General features: G+C 54.7%; 1 protein-coding gene across 1 annotated transcript; it reads left to right on the forward strand.

Annotated features, from left to right (window-relative positions):
• Positions 1-73: 73 nt before the first annotated feature.
• On the forward strand, positions 74-19,224 carry BRD3 (bromodomain containing 3). Its single transcript, XM_006863712.1, has 11 exons — positions 74-407; positions 993-1,130; positions 3,821-3,968; positions 4,541-4,755; positions 5,917-6,288; positions 8,735-8,863; positions 10,872-11,063; positions 12,375-12,616; positions 17,314-17,606; positions 18,426-18,551; positions 19,112-19,224. The coding sequence occupies exons 1-11, from the start codon at positions 186-188 to the stop codon at positions 19,222-19,224; spliced, it is 2,190 nt and encodes a 729-aa protein (XP_006863774.1). The 5' UTR covers positions 74-185.
• The last annotated feature ends 261 nt before the right edge of the window (positions 19,225-19,485 follow it).

Raw genomic sequence — 19,485 nt, forward strand, 5'->3', positions numbered from 1 at the left:
CCTGGATGGGCCACGTGGCTCTGGGCAGGGTGGCTGGGTGCAGAGGGCTGACGGCTCTGTTTCCTCCCTGTAGCCGTTGCCCGGTGGAGCCCGGAGATGGGATGCCCAGCCGCCTCGGGGAGCCTAGAGGGAGCACAGGCGTCTGTGGGCCGCGGCTGTGACGGGAAGTGAGCACGCGGCTCAGGATGTCCACAACCACCACACCGACAACGGTCGCCTCCGCGGGCATCCCGGTGGCCCCGGGCCCCGTGAACCCGCCCCCGCCGGAGGTCTCCAACCCCAGCAAGCCGGGCCGTAAGACCAACCAGCTGCAATACATGCAGAACGTGGTGGTGAAGACACTGTGGAAACACCAGTTCGCCTGGCCCTTCTACCAGCCTGTGGATGCCATCAAGCTCAACCTGCCTGTGAGTAAGGGCCTCTGGCCAGCGCCACCCATCACCCAGCTAGCCAGAGGGCAGCGGTTACATAGGACCGGAGGAGGGGCCGGCTTGCACCCAGAGGCTCGGGCCTTGGTTCCAGGCGTGCCGCTGCCAAGTGACCTGTGTATTAGATGGGCAGTGTGGGAACAGTCACACCCAGCGAGGGTCTGTTTGTTCATTTTCTCTGTGTGTTCGCAACTCCAGAAACTCTGGGGTATGGTGAAGAGCCCCACAGGGTCAGCGGTTTAAACCCACCAGCTGCTCCCTGGGAGAACGATAAGGCTGTCTGCTCCCATGAAGGCTTAGAATCTCCGAAACCCGAGACAGGATCGCTGAGTGGGAATTGACTCAAAGGCACTGGGGGAGTTTGGGGTACAGAGGGGAGCCCTGGGCCCAGCCTGCCCTGTGTGAGCAATAGGGCCTCAAAAGCATTTTGGAATCTCTGGCAGTAGCAGGACGCTGGCCCCAGACCACACACTACCTGTGAGCAGACCCAACCCAACCCGTGCCCCCTCCCCCCCCATTGCTGCCACAAGTGCCTCGGTAACGCCTCCAAACCCTCTTCCCTAGGATTATCACAAAATAATTAAAAACCCAATGGATATGGGAACTATTAAGAAGAGGCTAGAGAATAATTATTACTGGAGTGCCAGCGAGTGCATGCAGGACTTCAACACCATGTTTACAAATTGTTATATTTATAACAAGGTAAGAGCGGCGTGTGCTGACGCCCAGATATGCTTGATTCACTTGATTTAGGGTGCTTACGGCTGACGTTTGGGGCGTCGGGTGGTGGCATAGTGGGTGTGGGGCTACCTGGATAGACGTTGACTGTCCCCTCATGCTTAGGCCCTTCCCGAGTCCCAGCACCATTCATCTCAAGAATGTTTTCACTGCTTTCCATGAAACCACACACACACACACACACACACACACACACACACACACACACACGAGTGGCTGCGTTTCCAAGGAGCGCTGGTAGCACCACAGTGAAGCACTCAGCCGCTAACTCAACAGTTAGTGGTTTGAACCCACCAGTGGCTCTGCTGGAGAAAGTTCTGGTAATCTGCTCCTGTAAAGATCACAGCCTAGCAAACCCTCCGTCGGCTCTGCCCTGTCCCCTGGAGCTGTTAGGAGTCAGAGTGACCCCTATGACCCCCCAGAACAACCCCCACCTCTCCTGCTGGTCCATGTGGAATTGGAACAACCTTTCAGGGGGAGTTTGTGTTTGTCAAAAGCTGTGAAACATGTCTCCCCTTGAACCACTCCTTATAGAAAGCCCAAAGAAATCAACAGAAGGTCCTGGATGCGCAAAAGTAGGCCCCCTAAGTGCCCAGTGGTAGGAGGTCTGTCTTTTCAAGACTGAATGGCCTTCTGCCCTGAATTTCCTGTTGAAACCATGTGCTTTCAATCATGGAAAGCATTTTGAAATGGGGGAGACATTTCTTCCCCCCTTTGCAGCTCACTGTTTGCTCTCTTCACATTTCTTTTCTAGTGCAGAAACCGGGGCTCCACAGTGCAGAGGACTGAAGGAGCCTCTCCCTCCCTCTTAGAGCCAAGACAGCCTTCAGCTCTGCTTATTCTGGGCCTCGTTACCTTGCAGAACCAAGGGTCTCCCAAACATACAAAGCATCAAGTCTCACAGCCCACCCACTCCAGATAATCCAGGCAGAAGCATTGTTGGCTCACATGGGGACAGTTTTTTACTGAAGTTAATCCTGGGAGGGAGACTCCTTTGCATCTTAAGGCCAGGGATTTTATTTTGCAAAAAGTAAAATCAAAGTTTATATCTGTATATCTATAGATAAGGAGCTGTGGTAACGTAGTGTTTACGAATCGGGCTGTGAACCTCAAGGTCAGCACTTTGAAACTACCAGCTGTTCTGTGGGAGAAAGATGAGGCGGTCTGCTCCCGTAAAGATTTACAGCCTCGGAAACCCTGTACAGGGTCGCTATGAGTCAGAACCGACTCCACGGCACACAGCCACCACCATCCATAGATGGATGGATGGATGGAAACTGGGCTAGTAACTGCAAGGTCAGCAGTTCAAACTCACCAGTCAATCTTTGGAAACACTATAAAGGGTTACTATACACATTACAACGTGTTTGTGTGTGTGTGTGTGTGTTTATATATATATTCCTAGGAGCTCTGGTAGCGTAGTGGTTGAGTCGGGCTGCTAACCTCAAGGTCAGCAGTTCAAAGCTTCTAGCCATTCCACAGCTCTCTGCTCCCATAAAGATTTACAGCCTCGGAAACCCTGTTCAGGGTCACTATGAGTGGGAACCAACTCCATGGCACATAACCAACCACCACCATATAGACTCCTGGTGTGGTGCTGTGGGATAAGGCACTGGATAGTTAACCTAAAGGTCAGTGAGCCAAACCCACCAGCTGCTCCTGAATAGGGCCACTCTGAACTGGATCCGACTCGATGGCACTTAACAACAGTAACGTGTGTGTATGTGTGTATACATACATGTATGTATATGTACATATACATGTATATATATATAGAGAGAGAGGAGTAGGGGAGCTTCATACAATAAGCACTGATCTGCAATCCACAAGGTCCGTGATTTGGGCTCTCCATGCAGCCACTCCTTGGGAGAAAGATAAGGCTTTCAGCTCCTTTGAAGATTTAAAGCCTTGGAAACTCTATACAGGTCACTGTGAGTCAGAACCCACTTGTGGCACCTAACAACGTTTACGTATATATGTGTACGTATCTATTATTATATTGTAGCTGTAAATTTGTTACATATTATATAGAACAAAACATCTGCCAGTTCAGCTATTTTCACATGTACAGTCCAGCCACACTCCCCACAGAGACAAGGGAGATTTTCATAGTTTGTTGTTCAGCGCCGTGGAATTGGTTCTGGCCCGTGTCCTGAGGGCTTCTTCAGATTCGCTCAGCTGTACAAGCCCCCACCAGATGTCAGCATGTGCTAAAAGTGGGATAGCAGCTTCCCACTAGACCTCCAAGGCCGGACATGTAGGTGGGGGCACTCTGTGTCCCCTGGGTCATGAAAGAGTTGACCAGTATGACAGGACATTTTGAGCCCAGGGGAAAACCGTCTGTAGAACAGCTCTGAGTGACAAGTATCAGTTGGGGAAGCAAAGAGGTCTCCCGACCCGAGCCATGGCTGTGAGCCTGTGGAATGGTGGTGACGGGGTCACCAGGAAGATGAGCTGTTAAGGGGGTGGAGGGTGTTTGTCATTCTTTGGGCTTTTCTGGGTTCCTGTGAGATTCTCCACTCTACCCCGATTCCTGCCCTGGAGATCGCTAACCAGATTTTACAGAAAGGTTCTCTTGAGCTCGACCTGACAGGGCCTTTGACATATGTGCAGAGCCCTCCCCGACATGTGACACTGGTCCTCTCTGTCCCCAGCCCACAGATGACATAGTGCTTATGGCTCAAGCCTTAGAGAAGATTTTCCTGCAGAAAGTGGCTCAGATGCCCCAAGAGGAAGTTGAATTATTGCCCCCCGCTCCGAAGGGCAAAGGCCGTAAGCCGACTGCCGTGGCCCAGAGTACAGGTGAGGGGGTCCCGGTGTACAGGTAAGGGGAATCTCAGTACAGTTGAGGGGAGACCCAGAATATATGTATACATATATACATGTATATATATGATAGGGTACCCAGAGTGCAGATGAGTGGGTCCCAGCTTACAGATAAGAGGGAAACATACAGGTGAGGGGAGACCTAGCGTGTGTTTGTGGGCAGGTCCAGAGTACAGTGAGGGGCAGGGTGGATAGTGGGTTGGGAGGTGGGCAGCGGCAGGGGTGGGTGGCTGCCTTTGGGCTCAGACCCTTTGCTGGCTGTTGAGGGGCCCTCGGGCACAGCCCTAGCCCTGAGTGGCCAGCTGTGCAGTGGGCTGATGTCACCATGTTGGAGTGCTGTCTGAGAGGTGTGGCGTCCGTGTGGGCTCTGCTTGCTCCCTGCTGGCGTGGGTAGTGGCCTGTGCTGGCCGCACCTGGCCTGCCACCCCATTGATGGAGCTCTGCCACCTGCCTGGTTGTCCTTCAGCCGTGCTGGTGCTGGTCCCCTGAGATAGCTGGAGGCCCTTGCCGGGGAGCTGCCCGCTTAATCTCTCCTTTTACTTTACAAGGGACGCAGCAAGTGGTGGCCGTGTCCTCGGTGTCCCCAGCGACCCCTTTCCAGAGTGTCCCCCCTTCGGTCTCCCAGACGCCCGTCATTGCTGCCACCCCTGTGCCAACCATAACCGCGAATGTTACATCTGTCCCCGTGCCCCCGGCCGCCGCACCACCGCCTCCTGCCACTCCCATCATCCCCGTGGTACCCCCCACGCCCCCCGTCGTCAAGGTGAGCCTGCTGCCTCCTTGTGAATGCTGACCACTCGCCAGGCTCGGGGCACTGTTTGGGCCAAACCTGAGGGAATTCAAGGTCACACAGCTGGGAGGCTTGAGGGAGAAGTGAGGTGGGAATGTCCCCCAGGCCAGAACCACCCCTCCCACACTCTTCCCCTGAGCGGGGGTCCCCTTGAGGTTTGGAGCTGACAGGGATTGTCTTGTCTTCCACCTGGGCCCACTCCGGGCCTGTACTTACCTATGTTATCCTCTTTAATTTAACCCCACAGCACCCCTCTGAGGCAGACAGTGCCCCCCATCTCACAGATGAGGCAGCGGGCTCCCAGAGGGTTAAGTGGCTGCCCCCCAGGTAAAGCGGTCACTGCGGTGCTTCCCGCCTTTGGGGCCTTCACTGCCGGCCCCTCTGGAGCACATGCGGTCCACCTCAGTAGGAGGGGCCTGCAGACCAGGCCACCATAGGCGCGTTTGGCACTGGGCACCCCAGGCGCACGTGGAGTGTTTGTGGGGAGCCAGCTTGTGGCCGCGCCAGCCTGAGGGCACCTAGAGACCACAGGTTGCAGCCATGCTGAGGGCACTGGGCTCTTGTTTGCTCCTCTGTCTGCCTCAGCCAAGAAGGGGAGAAACCTTGCTCTTAGGAACACCTGAGTCCTGGGCTGCTGTGCTCTGGGGTGTCCCTGCTGGGGGCCTCATATAGAGCTCACTGTCACACACACAGGCAGCGTCTTGTCTGTCATCCCATGGCCCCTGCTTAGAGAGAGCCCCCCTTCTGCCCTGCCCATTGGGCTCCCCTGCCCTCTGTCCCCGCTTTGTCACTGACACTCCAGCTGGGGTGCCCTGACCTGGGACTGCGCAGGCACCTTGAACAGGACGTCATCCCCTACCTACTGTCTCTGAGTTAAGTCCTGCTTGGTGACAACATGACCACCATGCCACCTCAGTCTCACTGAGCTCTGGAGACCTGGGGTGGGAGGGGGGTGACAAGCCCCACCCACGACCAGCTGTGTGACCTTGGGCCCGTGCCGGGACTCCCCCAAGCCTTGGCATTCTCGTGGGTGGAGGGAGCGTGGCCGTGCATGTCCAGCGCTTGGCTCGGGGCCTGACAGGAGGGGCTAGGCACCCCCACACCGCACCCTCACTGGCCATCTCACTGTCGCAGAAAAAGGGCGTGAAGCGGAAAGCTGATACCACCACACCCACCACGTCAGCCATCACTGCGGGCCGGGGCGAGTCACCCCCGCCGCTGTCGGACCCCAAGCAGGCCAAGGTGGTGGCGCGGCGGGAGAGCGGGGGCCGCCCCATCAAGCCCCCCAGGAAGGACCTGGAGGACGGCGAGGTGCCGCAGCATGCGGGCAAGAAGGGCAAGCTGTCTGAGCACCTGCGGTACTGTGACAACGTCCTCAAGGAGATGCTGTCCAAGAAGCATGCGGCCTACGCCTGGCCCTTCTACAAGCCCGTGGACGCCGAGGCCCTGGAGCTACATGACTACCATGACATCATCAAGCACCCCATGGATCTCAGCACCGTCAAGGTGCGTGCTGACCTCCCAGCCTGCTCGGGCTCCCTCTCTTCTGCTTCCTGTGCTGGGGGGCAGGGCTCTGAGGAGGTGGTCCTGTCCACTGGCACCGGCGAGCTCATTTTCACTGTCAGTCTTCCCATCCAGCTGTCCACAGGAAATTGTGGGTCTATAGGATCAGCACTGGCCTGCTAACCGCAAGGTCGGCAGTTCAAACCCACCAGCCTCTCCTCAGAAACCAGTTCAGAGTTGCTATGAGTCCTAACTAACTGGACCTGACCACAAGCCCTACAGGACAGAGTCCAGCAGTCTGCTCCCGGAAAGCTGTCAGCCTTGGAAATCCTGGGGGGCAGTTCCACTCTGTCCTAACCGGTCTCTGAGTCAGAATTGACACGATGACTGTGAGCTTGGCCTTTGTTTTCCTATGGACTAATAAGGAATTCCTGGTGGCACTTTAGGAGTGCTGACCACAAGGTAGGTGGCTCAAACCCACCAGCCACTGCTTGAGCGCAAAATGAGCCTTTCTGCCCCCTAAGTATATGCAGCCTCGGAAACCCTGTGTTGGGTTAGGACTCGGAATTAACTCAATGGCAGTTGGCTAGGTTTGAAAACCGTTTGGACCCTTGGTAGCACACTGGTTGAAGCACACCGGTGCTAACCAGAAGGTTAGCAGTTCTAAACCACCAGACATGCCTTGGCGGTCTGCTCCTGTGGGCAGTTCTGCTGTCCCTCAAGGTCTCTGAGCTGGAATTAGCTCAATGTGGGGAAGCTGTATCAGGAGCCTTGCTGGTGCCGTGGTTAAAGCTTTCAGCTGCTAACCAACAGGTTCAGATGTTCAGCCATAGCGTGGGAGAAGGATGAGGCAGTCTGTGCCAATAAAGATTTAGAGCCTTGGAAATTTTGAGGGCCAATTTTCCTGTGTCCAACAGGGTCAGCATGAGTGGGAAACCACCCAGCGGCAGTGAGCATTGTGGGGATCTTGTGCCTTTACAACACTCTACCCCAAGGTTGGCCAGCTTGCTCCCTTTAGACCTGGGATGTGGGTGGAGTTGGGGCTAGCTGCAGGGATGGGCCTCTGACCCCCTGCTCAGCTGTCACCTCAGCCTGGTGTTCCCCACTGCCTCTCCACTGAGGGCACTCAGCCTCCCAGTCCCCATGCTAGGGTCTCCCCACAGCTGTGTGTCTACAGACCCTGCGTCCTAGCAGAGCCAGGGCTCAAGCTGGGCACAGAGGTGCAGTTCCCAGGAGCTCCTCCGCACGGCGCTGTGTGGCTGAGCGGGCTCCTCATGCTCTCTGGGCTTCTCCCAGTCTGAGAAGACAGAGGGTACACTTCTCGGTGGTGGCACAATCTCGTCAGGGAGACCCTTGGGGGTGCTGCCAGGTGCCACCCCCTGGAAGCTGAATGCCACAGTTCTTTATCTTTTCTTTTCTCAAACTATCGTGAGTTGGGTGAAGGGCTCCACAGCAGATGACTTTCCCACTCAGCTGTTCACACTCCTGGTTTCGTCACCGACTTCCGTCTTCCCACAGTGAACCATCACTGAGTCCACTTCCTCCCTGGGTCTCCTGTCTCTCATCCGCCTCCTTTCCTAACCCTCTGAACGTCCTCCTTGGGTCCCTGCCTCACTTTTGATCTTATGGCTGATGGTTCTGGGGACTCATGCCTCCATGGTGTGACCTCATAGACCTGTCTGTTGTCTGGCTGTAAATTGACCCCCAGGGGGGAGTCTAGCTCCAGACCTGATGGGGTTCTCTGTGTGTGAGACACAGGTGGTGTCTGAGGTGGTTTGTACACAGGACCCCTCTCCACCCCAAGGAAGTTGGGAGCCATCTCTTCCAAAGGCAGCTGGGACCCTGGGCCATGGTGTGGGATGCAGGCTGGTGGCGGTATTGTGTTGGCGTCTGTTGTGGTCCAGTGAGCATGTGTGGCACGGCGAAACTGCGCAGTGAGGCTTCAAGGCTGTTAATGCTTCAGGTGCTTTGCCAGACCTTCCTTGTGAGGCAGGAGCCCTGTGGTGCAGTGGTCCCAAGGTCGCACCAGCCTCTCCTGTAAAGGTTTACCGTCTGGAAAGCTGTTGGAACTACGAGTGGGAACCGACTTAGTGGCACTGAGTTTAGATCCGTTAGGTTCTCTGAGTGGGTTTTAGCTGCCAACCTTTCGGCTGGTAGTTGAGCACTTCACTGTTTTTTGTGACTGGTGTTCACCTGCAGTTCCTTCCCGAGGCCCCTGGCATCAGAGGCCCCTGTGTGGATCAGCCTCAGCGTGGGGCTGGGGGAGCCCCGTGCCTCGGTTCCCAGCACTGGTTTACTGTGCTTGTCCCTCCCCAGGGTCCCCAGCGCCCATCCTCACCTGCATCCCTGGTCTGCAGCCGTCACCCGCATAGCGGTGGCCTGGAGGATTACGTACCCAGCCAGGCAGAGCAGACCCCGGTCCTCACTGCTTTTGCTTATGTGTTTACAGAAGAAGATGGACAGCCGCGAGTATCCAGATGCACAGGGCTTCGCAGCTGACATCCGGTTAATGTTCTCCAATTGTTACAAATACAACCCCCCGGACCATGAGGTGGTGGCCATGGCCCGGAAGCTGCAGGTAACTGTCAGCAGAGGCCTCCGTGGGGTGGGAGGGACTCAGGCCAGGTGCCTGCCGGGCTCCACGCTGGGTGCCAGGGATGCAGGGTGACCAGGGCCACCTCTGGCACCGAGAGGAACCTGTGCTTGCCGACCAGCACTCTTGGGGGTCCGTAGCTTCCAGCAGCCTGTGTCTGCCCTCGCGGCCCCGTGACCAGCTTCTTGCCACCTCCTGGTTGGGGGTCTCTCTGGGCTCGGGTGAGTGCTCTGTGAGGTGACCGGAAGCCATGAGCTTTTCTGCCTTTCTGGGTGCTGCACACATACTGCTGTCCAGCTTGACCTGCCAAGCTGCGTGCCCTCTTTTGTCTTCGACCCTGCAAGCCGTCTGCATTCATAGATGGCTTGTTACGCCATTGCCCGGAGGGAGTGTCACGGGACTGAAGGCCTTCAGCAGAAACCAACGGCGGGCATCCTCTTCATAGGATGCTGCCTATGGGGTCTGTAAACCATCCTGGGAGTGCAGTGGGTTAGGTTTGGACCCTTCAAGGACAGCCTGGAACCCTGTGGCACGGTTCTGCCATGTCCTCGAGAGGTGTTCTGAGTGGGAGTCATCGTGGTGGCCTGTTTTTAGGTTCCTTCCTCAGAAGCCCTTTGAAAACCCCGTCAAGCAACTCCTGGTACCCTCCATGCCCAAAGGGGACAGGAAGTGGGGGTGACCTTCAGGCCACTGGCGCCTCTCTGAGCCCCTCCTGTGGGCAGGATCTGCAAAGGCATGTTCCCAGGCCCAGCTCCTCTGTGCCACCCCTCGGGGCTGCTGGTATCACGTCCAGGAGCGCGGTCCGGGGTGGCCACTGGGCCCGGTTTAGTAGAGGTGGTGCTCACAGTGTGTCCTGCCCTGGGTGCCCCTACTCAGCAGTGTTGGCATTGAAGTGGGCATGGCTAGCAGCTCTGTTCTGCTCCTCAACAGGAGAGGAGGTGGTCAGGAAGCGGCCAGAGAGGTGGGCTCATGCTCACGATCGATGGCTGTGAAGGAATTAGTGCTGTATGGGGCTGTGGTGTGGGAGCCCAGCCATGGGGTGGCACCGTGTGTGTTACTCCCTCAGACAGCTTGTCTTACTGCCTGGACAGGGACGTCCCCTAAAGGACAGGCCAGGGGCCTGAGTCCTGGCCCCGTAAGAACTGGCGATGAACTTTTCAAAGCCGGTTATGAAAGCACTTAACTTTGGGACATAGCCCAGAACAAGTCGGGTCCTGCAGGGCAGGGAGACCTTGGAGCTACAGCAGTTGGGTTCCAGAGCACCACAGTGAAGTGGGTCTGAGCACGGGTGTTCATCCCGGTGCCTATAAAAGTCACATTGACACTAGACTGTCATCGTGCATTGGCCTTATGGTAAAGCTTGAAGTCCTGTGGAAAGGACCAAAGTGGGATGCAGAGACCCCAAGTGAGCACAAACTGCTGGAAGCAAAATGGTGCCAATGGGCGTTCTTGGTGCAGGCTTGCCACAGCCTTCCAATAAATACACAGCGCAATAAAGCCAAGTGGAAATCGAGGTGTGGCACTACCGCTCAGTGTGCTGGACTGCCAGGTCAGTGGTTCAGGCTCACTTGAAAACTCTATCTGACGTTGCCATGAGTCAGAACTGACTCACCGTGCACTTAACAACCAGAGCAGGTGGGGACTGCAGTGTGGTCTGCATTCTCACCAGTTTCACATGGAGCCCATAGAGAACGAAGCTGCAAGACAGTAGGGGGCGCTGTGGAGCGTGGGTCTGCCACTAGGCAGGAGCTCAGTAAAGGATGGGTTTGAGGTTCCTTGATGGCCGAGGTCCTGTGTCCCCCGCCCTGCCTGTGGTAGGCTCGGAGATGCCTGGGAGTGAGTGGGAGCCTGGCAGAGGCTCGCCGGCAGCCAGAAGTACCCCGCCCCGTCTCCTGATTTGGGAGAACCCACTGGTGCCACTCCAAGGCGGGCCTGGGATGATGAGGCACTCCGTGGGCAAGCAGGACCTCAGGTGGCCCCTGTCCCTCTGCAGGACGTGTTCGAGATGAGGTTTGCCAAGATGCCAGATGAGCCAGTGGAGGCCCCCGCGCCACCAGTACCTGCAGCCCCGGTTGTGAGCAAGGGCGCGGAGAGCAGCCGCAGCAGCGAGGATAGCTCATCGGACTCGGGCAGCTCGGATTCGGAGGAGGAGCGGGCCACCAGGCTGGCTGAGCTGCAGGAACAGGTGGGACCAGTGTCACCAGCAGGAGGTTGAGGGTCTGGCCTCCAGTCCCCCTGTACCCCCCAGCCACCCAATCCCAGATCAGCCCGTTCATCTTCCTGTTTCACAGCCTTGGGCTAGCTAGAAGCTATGGTGTTCGTCACAGAAATGCATGGCGGGAAAGGGGAGGGGACCCTGGGGAGGGTCTTGGCCCACCGTGACTTACAGACCTGGGACAGATGGATGGTAAATGCACAACGCAGCACAGCGTCCCGAGAGCCAGGGTACAGGTGGTGGCTTTCCTGCTTCTGGGGAGAAAGGTTTGGAAAGCTTTCGGGGACCCCCAGAGCCACCTAGCAGCTAGCCTGTCTCTGCCTCACTTTCCTCGTTTGCAGATGGGACAGAAATTGTCTCTGAGCCATGCTGAGAGACACAGAAAGCACCAGGTAGTTAGCGGGCCTCCGTTCCCAGACCGTGTCACAACTGTTGGTCAGGAGGAAGGAGCCCCAGGTCAGAGGGCAGGCTCCAGGGTCACTACGATGAGGACAAACTGGGGGGTCTGGACTCGGCCCTCCCACCTGCCAGCTGTGTGGCCACAGGGGCCTGGACGTTGGGACTGTTGTCTCTCTTACTGCCTGACTCCTCCTCTGGCTGGCGACTGGCTCTGGAGGAGGAAATGCAGAGCCTTCATGCTGGTCATTCACACGTGGGCGCTCAGCACACATCAGCTGCTGGTACTGAGCATTGTCCCTCCTGCATGCCTGCCGTGGACTATCCAGGGGGCTCCCCAGGTGGCTACTAGAGACTGCCATGGTGTGGGTGCCCAGCCCCCCGAGGACCCCTGTGTAAGTGTAGTTATTGATAACGAGACTGTTGTTGTTAGATGCTGTCGAGTTGGTTCCAACTCATAGTGACCCTGTGTAGGGTGTCCGAGGCTGTAAATCTCTGTGGAAGCAGATGGCCTCCTTTTTCTTCCACGGAGCGACTGGTAGGCTTGAACCATGGACCTTGTGATTCGCAGTCCAGTGCTTATCCTACGGAGAAAACTGTAGATCCTGTCTATTGTGGACAGATGGGGTCACCTGCCCTGTGCTAAGTAGTCATCAGCCTGATCTCGGGGGGCAGAAGCTGGCCGATGGTCAGCAGCATAGCTGGGCTAGCAGTTCAGGCTGAGTGGGTTAAGGACAGCCCAGCAGCCTCACGTGGGGCATGACCCAAATGCTTTCTTGGCCCCGTAACCCCGGATCTGCAACCCTGAGGCAGGCCAGCAGTGCAAGCTGCTCAGAGCCGCAGGATGTCCACTTAGCTGTCCGGGGATGTGTTGCTCTCTTCCAGCTGAAGGCCGTGCATGAGCAGCTGGCCGCCCTGTCTCAGGCCCCAGTGAACAAACCAAAGAAAAAGAAAGAGAAGAAGGACAAGGACAAGAAGAAGAAGGACAAGGACAAGGACAAGGACAAGGAGAAGCACAAGACAAAATCTGAGGACGAGAAGAAGGCCAGGGTGGCTCCACCTGCCAAGCAGGCCCAGCAGAAGAAGGCTCCTGTCAAGAAAGCCAACAGTACAACTACAGCCAACAGGTGGGCCCCCCGAGAGCCGGGCAGCTGGCCGCGAAGCCCAGCGCGTGCACTCTCATAATGGTACACGTGCTGGAGTCTGGCCTCTCAGACTGGGCTGTGGGTCCTGAGTCTGCCCTCCAGGGAGGACATGGAGACAGGGCTGATTCTCCTTAAGAACAGGGTGAGGCTAGGCCACCCTGTGCAGGCCACCATGAGGACCAAGTTACATCTCTCCTGGGAGGTTGGGGACTCTTGGTGGAGGCTGGTCTAGGTCAGGAGCACCAGAGCAACCAATGGGGCATTTTCCTGATAGGGGCCAGGGCGTTTTATTGTGGATGTTGCTTGGCCTCTAGGCCCTTGCCTCTGGCTCATCCAGTAGACACAGAGGGTCAGGTGTTTTGGCACTGATCGGGCACCCTGTCTTTAAATGATGAGTGGGCCATGTACCCTTGTGTGTCAGGCATTGGCCTGAGAAATGCCTGCAGACACGCGGGAACTCTCAAGTGAGAGGGGTGTCGTGGCCACAGAGCTAGGGCGCCTCTCCTGGGCGACGTGCAAGGACAGCTTTCCAGAAGAGGTGCCGAAGCAGCCAGGACAATGTGCTGCCCACGGAGAGCTGGAGACCAAGTGGAGAAGGGGGCTGGCCAGGCTGCACCAAGGTGCTTAGGTTTCATTCTGAGGGCAAATGAAGGCGCTCATCATACAGAGGTTAAGGAGAGTAGGGGCCTGGTCCTGGCTGTTGTGGAACTTGGATTGGTGACAGGCAGGAATGGAAGGACCGGACGAACCCTTTAGGGGTTCTGGTGCTTGAAACAGACAAAAGTTGCTGGGGCAGTCGAGGTAGAAGTGGATTATTCTGAGGACTATTCGGGAAACAGTGCTTGGAAGTGTGGCGGGTGGGGGCCTGGAGCAGGGCGGACAGGTGGAGTCCTGGGTTTGGTCTAGGCAGCAAATTGAGCATTGATTCCATTAATCCAGATGGAACGCACAGGGGGCTTGTGGTCATTGTTTTACGGCTGCTTCCTTCTCTCTCCCTCCCTCCTTTCTGTAGGGTTGCAGAGATCAGTTTTTCTTGTCCAGGCGCACCTCAGTGTACTGTGTTTCCCATTACTGGGCCAGGCAGCTGTCACTGCATTGCCTACAAGTTGAAAGTTTGTGGCAACTCTGCATTAAGCACCTCTGTGCTGCCATTTTCCAATAGCATGTGCTCACTGAGTGCCTCTATCACATTTTGGTCACAATGTTTTGGAGAATTTCCTACAGCTCTGTTGCACATTTCAGTAGACTGCAGAATAGCGGAAGCATGACTTTACTGTGTGTGCTCTGGAAAACCAGAGTGAATATGATTTGCTTCGTTGCAGTGGTCTGGAACTGAGCCCACAGTATCTCGAAGGTGTGTCGGTGCTGTCTTTGCTTGGTTTTGGATTTCATTATAATGCTGGCCTCAAAATGAGTTTGGAAGAATTTATTCCTGCTCTAATATTTTCTTGACAAGAATTACACAATTGATGGATACTTTAAATGTTTGCTAGAATTTACTAGTGGAACCATCTGAGCATGGAGTCTGCTTCTTTGGAATGTTTCTGATTGTGAATTCAATTATTTTAACAGATGCAGGACTGTTTACATTACCAATTTCTTCTGGAGTAAGTTTTGGTAGTTTGTGTCTTTCCAGGAACATTGCTCCATTTCATGCAAAGTCTTGAATTTACATGCACGGATTTGTTCATTCTGGTCCCTTGTTCTTAATGGATGTCCGTAGGGCCTAGAGTGATGTGCCCTTTTTTCATTCTTTATGTTAGTATTTTGGAGCCCTGGTGTGGTGCTGTGGGTTAATGCGCTGGACTTCAAGGTCCATTTGAATCGTGAGGTCTGCGGATCAAGCTCATCAGCCGCTCCTTGGGAAACCTCCTTACAGGGTCGCTATGGGTCGGAACTGACTCGACGGCACTTAACAATTAGTACTTTGTATCTTTTTCTTGTTAAATCTGGCTATAGATTTATCAATTTTATTGATCCTTTCAGAGAACCAGCATCTGGTTTAATTTAATTTTTTTCTTTTTTACTATTTTCTTTGTGCTTGTTCTTTTTTTCTAGTTTCTCAGATTATTGGTTTGAGGCCTTGTTTTCAAATATGAGCATTTTTAATGCTATGAATTTCCCTCTAGACCCTGCATTAGCTTTATCTCACAAATTTTCATATGTTGTCATAGTCATTTAGTGCAAAATACTTTTTAATTTTCCATATGATTTCTAATTTAAACCGTGGGCTATTTAAACGTATGTTGCTTAGCATACAGATAGTTTGAGATTTTGCAGTTGAGTTGTAGTTCGGTTTCAGTAGGGTCAGGGGACACCCTTTGTATGGTATTTTAGAGGTTTTTAATTTGGTAAGGTTTGTTATATGACCCAAACGTGAACTGTCTTGGTAAACATGCACATGAAAAGAATGTTTTTCTGTTGCTGTTTGGTGGGATAGTGTATAAATGTCAATGAAAAATACAAATCTTACCTCCAAACATTACAAAACCGTCTGCAAGGTCAATGTCTTGGGTCTCTAGTGCCGCTGTAACAAACAGAAATATGTTCTCACATTTGGGAGGCAGAAGCTTGAATTCACAATGCCACCTCTGGAGAAAAGCCCTTGTCCCCTTTCAGCGTGTGGCCCAGTGTTCCTTGGAGATCTCGTTTGTCTTAGCATCGGTCTTTTCCGGGATCTGGGAGCTTTACAGGGCAGGGACCCCCAGTCTAAAGGATGCACCCCACTTCCAGCTCTTCTTTCTGGGTGTTGTTACTCACTTCTCTCTTCCTTTTGTATCTCAGAAGAGATTGACTCAAGAAACAAGTAATCCTGTAGATTACATCCGACCTCATTCACATAGAAGTGGGGGTTCGCAGCGCACAGGACAATTGCATCAGCTCAGGGCTGGTCATGTGAGATCGCATCGTGGGATGATCATATTCGATCTCACCACGGAGGATTACTGCCTTCTTGCTGCCAAGCCTCTGAGACACGTGGCCTAGCCAAGTAGACACAAAACCTAGACGCTCACAGCCAATCTGCTGGTAATGTAAGGATTTTTCTACATTTTCGCAGATTTACTTGTTTTGTTAATTATGGAGAGAAAGTTTTTTTTAACTCTCCAGCTATAATTGTGGGCTGTTTTGGTTGCCCCTTCGGTTCTAGTTTTGTTTTTTTAAACCTTTTCTTTTGACTTGGGTTAAAGTTTACAGAGAAAATGAGTTTTCCATTTGACAGTTCATACGTGTTTTGTTTCGTGACAGGCACTGAAGTCCCCACGCTAACACAGACTCATCCCATCTACCCTGGGTTTCTTTGTCTTTTTCATTCGTCCTTCTTTCCTGCCCCTTCCTGCCTGCTGCACTTGTTTCTGGGCGAACGGTGTCCTTTTGATGATTCTAAGGCGTGCGTACCTCTCTGGGGTTCTTACTTGTACTTTTTAATAAACTGTCATCTGGCTGAAAGTTTAGCCATGGGATACTTGGGTCAGTTTTTGCTCCACGGGCTGGTATCAAGAAGGTTTGGTTTTAGAGGCATGCGTGCTTAGGATTATGATAGTTTCTGGACTTTTTATTATTATACAATGCTCGTTTTTCCAGGGAATCTTCTTGTTCTGGTGTGTTTGGTCTACAGTCAAGCCAGCCATAGTATTTACATGGGATATTTTCCTCCATCTTTTCATTGTAGTTAAAGAGAGGCTCATGCAGACAGTACAAACCGGGCCTTGTGTTTTTATCCCTCTGACCCTCCCTTCCTGCTAATTAGTGTGTATAGACAGTTTATGTTTGGTGTAATTTTTTAAATCCAATTTGACCGTCTTCTTTTTCATTGGTGTGTTTGTTGTTGTTAAGTACCGTGGAGTCGGTTCTGACCCATAGTGACCCTGTACAGGGTTTCCGAGGCTGTAAATCTTTACTGGAGCAGAAAGCCTCCTTTTTCTCCCGCGGAACAGCTGGTAGTTTCGAACTGCTGACCTTGTGGTTCACAGCCCGATTCGTAACCACTAAGCTACCAGAGCTCCTTTTTGTGATGATAGGTGCAGTTGGATTTTGCTTTCCCACTTCCTTTGTTTTCTGTTTCTCTGTTCCCCTTTGCTACTTTTTGGGGATGATCTCCATACAGAGATCAGTTTTTGACCCGTTGAGTCTGAGAGGCTGGTAGCTACAGTTATTGCCTGGTCTCAACCGTAAGCCCCAGCTGAGAGCAGCAGCTGTCCTGAGTGCCAAAGCAGAGTCTGCCACAGAAAGCCGACGTTTCTTTCTGTGGGGAGGGTCTGCCTTGGGTGGGGCCCTTGGTAAGAGTCTACCCCTAGGAAGACAGGAGCCGGGAGGGTGGGGGACTCCGTGTGTTCAGTAGACAAAGGGCTCAGCTCTGGTGGAGGACAGGAGCCAGAGAGGTCAGAGGACTCCATGTGGGCAGAGTGGAGGACTCTATGTGGACAGTGGACAGGGGGCTAAGCTCTGGTGGGGGATAGAAGCCGGGCAGAGTGGGGGGCTCTTTGTGGACAGTGGACAGGGGTAGGGGACGGGAGCCATGCAGAGTGGGGGGCTCTGTGTGGACAGTGGACAGGGGTAGTAGACGGGAGCAGGCAGAGTGGGGGACTCTGTGTGGACAGTGGACAGGGGTAGTGGACAGGAGCAGGTAGAGTGGGGGTGCTCCACATGGGCAGCTCCAGTGGCTCTGTCTCCTGCCTCAGGCAGCCGAAGAAAGGTGGCAAGCAGGCATGTGCCTCTTACGACTCAGAGGAGGAGGAGGAGGGCCTGCCCATGAGCTATGATGAGAAACGTCAGTTGAGCCTGGACATCAACCGGCTGCCGGGGGAGAAGCTGGGCCGCGTGGTGCACATCATCCAGTCCAGGGAGCCCTCGCTTAGGGACTCCAACCCGGACGAGATCGAGATTGACTTTGAGACTCTGAAGCCCACCACTTTACGGGAGCTGGAGAGATACGTCAAGTCTTGTTTACAGAAAAAGCAAAGAAAACCTTTCTGTAAGTTGTCTGGGCCATGCCGGCGTCCAGAGCCCCCCACCCTGCTCCTTATGCCTTCCTCTCTCCCTCCTCTGACTTACGTGAGCGACGGGGTGCCCTCTGAGAGCGAGGCATGCCTCCTTTCTCCTCCACCTCCTCATGCCCTGGGATATACCTCCTTATGGTCAGCCAGGGGCAGTGGACTGGAGGTAGAGACCCGTACACCCCCCACCCCGGGCTGACCCAGGCTGACTCTGGCAGCTGCTGACTTCACCCTGCCGGCCATTGGGCCCTTATTGGTCAGCAGGTGCTGGAGAGGGAGGGAGGACGGTCCCGGGGCCACGGGCTGTGGTGTCCTCTGCCAGTGGGTGGGCATGGGGAGTGAGCGGCCTTGTCCTGGTGGACCACCTGTGCGACCCGGCTGCAGTTCCAGCATACTTAGCCTCACGGTAAGTCATTATGGCCTCTGCAGGTAAGCCAGGCACCCAGCTGTGGGAGCCCAGCTGTAGAGCTAAGGCTGGAAGCTGGGTGATCAAGTACCACGAGGATGACCCTGAGTGTGCTGATGCTGTGTCTGACCCCAGGGTTCTAAGAAAAAGTTGGTTCCCAGCAAGGGCTCATTAAATGCAAGTGTGGTGGCAGCCACCTTCCACTCATTTTTGGGAACTTGGGGGACATCAAATGTGAAGACAGGGTGTCATGGACCTGAGGGGACAAGGCTGGGGTCAGGACCAGCGGGCCACAGCCCAGGGGCCACCGTGGGCCCGGTGCCGAACTCGTGAGTGGCTCATCTACCTGCCTGCCCCCTTGCCACCTCAGCGCCCGTCTGTCCCTTCACAGCGACCAGCGGCAAAAAGCAGGCAGCCAAGTCGAAGGAGGAGCTGGCTCAGGAAAAGAAGAAGGAGTTGGAAAAGCGGTTGCAGGACGTCAGTGGGCAGCTGACCAACAAAAAGCCGACCAAGAAAGGTGCCTGTCCGCCCGTCTCACTGCCCCGGGGCGTGGGCATGGGGAAGGTGAAAGGAGGGGTGATGGTGGCTCGCCCTCTGAACAGGCTGGCTCACCTTAGGTGAGGCTCCTGACCCCTGTCCTGGGGACAGGTGTGACAGTACCACCCTGGATGGTACCCAAAAAAAGATCTTGGGAGAAGATCTGGGGTGGCATGCAGGACCTGGAGCCGGGGGTCTGACTCTTGGCAGCGAGCTGGCCGGTTGCCCCCTTGGCAGGAGCCAGTGTAACTGGGCGTGTATGCCATGCATCACCCTGTCCTGTGTGTGTCAGCTGCCAGTATTCGTGTGGTAACCGCCCCTCGGCCCTGGGACGGGAGCGCGTGTGATGGTCATCCCGATAAAATGGCCGTACTTTTCCCATCTCCAGCACATTTAGAAAGTTTCATTGACCTTACTGGTTCATTTCAACAAACGCTGGTAGTACTGATGACAGTCCTCCAGGGGGAAGAACCCGAGCTGCCCTAGCATTGGTGGGCGAGGTGGGGCGCGTGTGTCTCACATGCCCCTTATTTCCTGCAGAGAAAGGCGGCCCTGCACCCTCAGGTGGTTCCCGGCTAAGCAGCAGCAGCTCCTCCGAGTCCGGTAGCAGCAGTTCCAGCGGGTCCAGCTCGGACAGCAGCGACTCGGAGTAGACGCGGGACTTGAGCCAGGCGGAGCCCGAGGCTCGGCCCTGCCCCTCCTCTGGTTAATACACGTGTTCTGTCCCATGGCGTGCAGGCCCTTTCATTCAGTGTTATGATCGCCTCCAGTTTTTGCTTTCCTAGGTCAAAGGTCAGTTGTGTGTGCGCTAGACTTTGAGAAGACCTGTGCCCTGCAGTCGGTCATCTTTGTCACGGGACCTGCTCTGGGGGACGACAGCTGCAGAGGCTAACGTGAGGTGTGACCGGAAGGTT

This window comes from Chrysochloris asiatica, unplaced genomic scaffold (assembly GCF_000296735.1).
Source record: "Chrysochloris asiatica unplaced genomic scaffold, ChrAsi1.0 scaffold00056, whole genome shotgun sequence".
Classification (NCBI taxonomy): domain Eukaryota; kingdom Metazoa; phylum Chordata; class Mammalia; order Afrosoricida; family Chrysochloridae; genus Chrysochloris; species Chrysochloris asiatica.